The sequence below is a fragment of the Parus major genome, unplaced genomic scaffold, assembly GCF_001522545.3.
Source record: "Parus major isolate Abel unplaced genomic scaffold, Parus_major1.1 Scaffold414, whole genome shotgun sequence".
NCBI lineage: Eukaryota > Metazoa > Chordata > Aves > Passeriformes > Paridae > Parus > Parus major.
This window is the reverse complement of record NW_015379322.1, coordinates 16883-18869: the sequence shown is the minus strand read 5'-3', so window position 1 is coordinate 18869 and position 1987 is coordinate 16883. Positions and strand designations below refer to the sequence as shown.

At 60.6% G+C, this 1987-nt stretch overlaps 1 protein-coding gene across 1 annotated transcript in view; it reads right to left on the bottom strand.

Annotated features, from left to right (window-relative positions):
- The window catches only part of CSRNP2 (cysteine and serine rich nuclear protein 2), an 8943-nt gene that overhangs the window by 2952 nt on the left and 4004 nt on the right, over positions 1-1987 (bottom strand). The window contains exons 2-3 of the mRNA XM_015616332.3: positions 1349-1611; positions 133-429 (exon numbers count right to left, since the gene is read on the bottom strand). Of these exons, the coding sequence (XP_015471818.1) occupies positions 133-429; positions 1349-1611 (560 nt within the window). The remainder of the gene's footprint in view (positions 1-132; positions 430-1348; positions 1612-1987) is intronic.

Below are 1987 nucleotides of genomic sequence, written 5' to 3'. Positions count from 1 at the left end.
GAGCAGGCTGGCCCCCGCCCTGCGGCTCACCTGGCACTGGATACCCTCACCTGGCACACCTGGCTCTCCCCACTCCTCAAGGAGCGAGAGCACAGGCAGGAGGAGCAGGCTGGCCCCCGCCCTGCGGCTCACCTGGCACTGGATGCCGGCCTGGCTGCAGGCGCAGGTGCGTGGCTCGCAGGTGAGGCGGCAGAGGCAGCCGCACTGCTCTCGGGACAGGCGCAGCGCCCGCAGCTCCTGCCGCTCCTCGGCATCGATCCTGCGCACGCCCGAGGCGCGGAGCAGCGCCCGGCGCCGCTTGGTGGGCAGTGGCTGCAGGTAGAAATAATCGCCCACCTCCACCTGCCCCACGTCCAGGTCGTCGTCGGACACGTCGGCCAAGGTCAGCCCCGCGGCCTCGGCCGACGGCACCGTCCCGTTCTGGGTCAGCTGGGGATGGAGGGACACACGTGGGGACACTGTGGGGGGTCACCTGGCCAGGTGTCCTTCCCTCCGCCCAAACTGAGCCTCTCCTTGTCCCTGCCAAGACCTGTCACCCCCAGGTGCCACCCAGGTGTTTCCTACACAGATTTTTCCCTGTGCCTCCTAAGATTCCCCCCAAAGTGTTTCCCACTTGGATTCCCCTGGGTCTGCCTCTTCCAGCCTCACCCAGGTATTCTTCACTTCCCTCCCACAAACCCACCCACCCCAAGGGCTTTTCCACCAAACCCATCCAGGTATTTCCCACCTGACCACCCCAAATCCACCCCCAGGTATTCCCCACCACCTGGGTCCCCCCACTGCTGCCCCTCCAGGTATTTCCCACCTGGATCCTGCCCTCCTTCCACGGGTATTCCCCACCTGGATTCCACCCTCCATCCACAGGTATTCCCCACCTGGATTCCACCCTCCATCCCCAGGTATTCCCCACCTGGATTCCACCCTCCATCCCCAGGTATTCCCCACCTGGATACCCTCTGTCACCCTAAATCCACCCCCAGGTATTCCCCACCACCTGGGTCCCCCACTACTGTTCCTGCAGGTATTTCCCACCTGGATCCTGCCCTCCCTCCCCAGGTATTTCCCACCTGGATTCCACATTCCCTCCATGGGTATTCCCCACCTGGATACCCTCTGTCACCCGAAATCCACCCCCAGGTATCTCCCACCTGGATTCCGCCCTCCCTCCCCAGGTATTTCCCACCTGGATTCCACCTTCCATCCCCAGGTATTCCCCACCTGGATTCCACACTCCCTCCATGGGTATTCCCCACCTGGATTCCGCCCTCCCTCCCCAGGTATTTCCCACCTGGATCCCGCCCTCCCTCCCCAGCTATCTCCCACCTTTCCCCCGCAGATCCCCGCTCACCTCTCTCCTCCTGGCGCGCAGTTTCTCCCTGCGGAGGTGCTGCCGCAGGTGCTGCCGGTGGCTCACCTGGCGCAGGTGAGCGAACTGGCTGAGGCTGTACCTGCGGGCGCGGTGGTGCCGCGGGGCCATGCCCAGGGAGCTGCCGCCGGCGCTGGGCACGCAGGTGAAGCCCTGGCGCCGGGCGAAGTAGTAAACGGTGACCTGAGCGAAGCGCACGCGCTTCCCGCCCCGGCGCGCCCGCGAGCGCCGCAGGATGGACGGGGCTGCGGGCACAGAGCGGGTCAGGGCAGCCATCCCAAAAGTCACCCCCATTTCACACCCCAGAATTTAAAATTACCCATTAATTCATCATAATTCCCCTCCAGGATTCCTCCAAACTCCCCATCTCAAACCTCTCCCAAAATGCCTGAAATTCTCCCCCAACTCCTCCAAAGTTTCCCAGAATTCAAAGGAAAGTTAAGCCCAATGAGCTCCTCAAATAACTCCCCCCTAATTTCCCATTAATGCACCAATCTCTTAAACTTTCAAAAAATCTCAGAATTTTCCCCAATCTCATTAAAAAAAAAGTTAAAAATTCCTCCAAATTCTCCCAAAACTTAAAAAAAAATCTCAATTATCCCTCAAATTTTAAAAACTCAT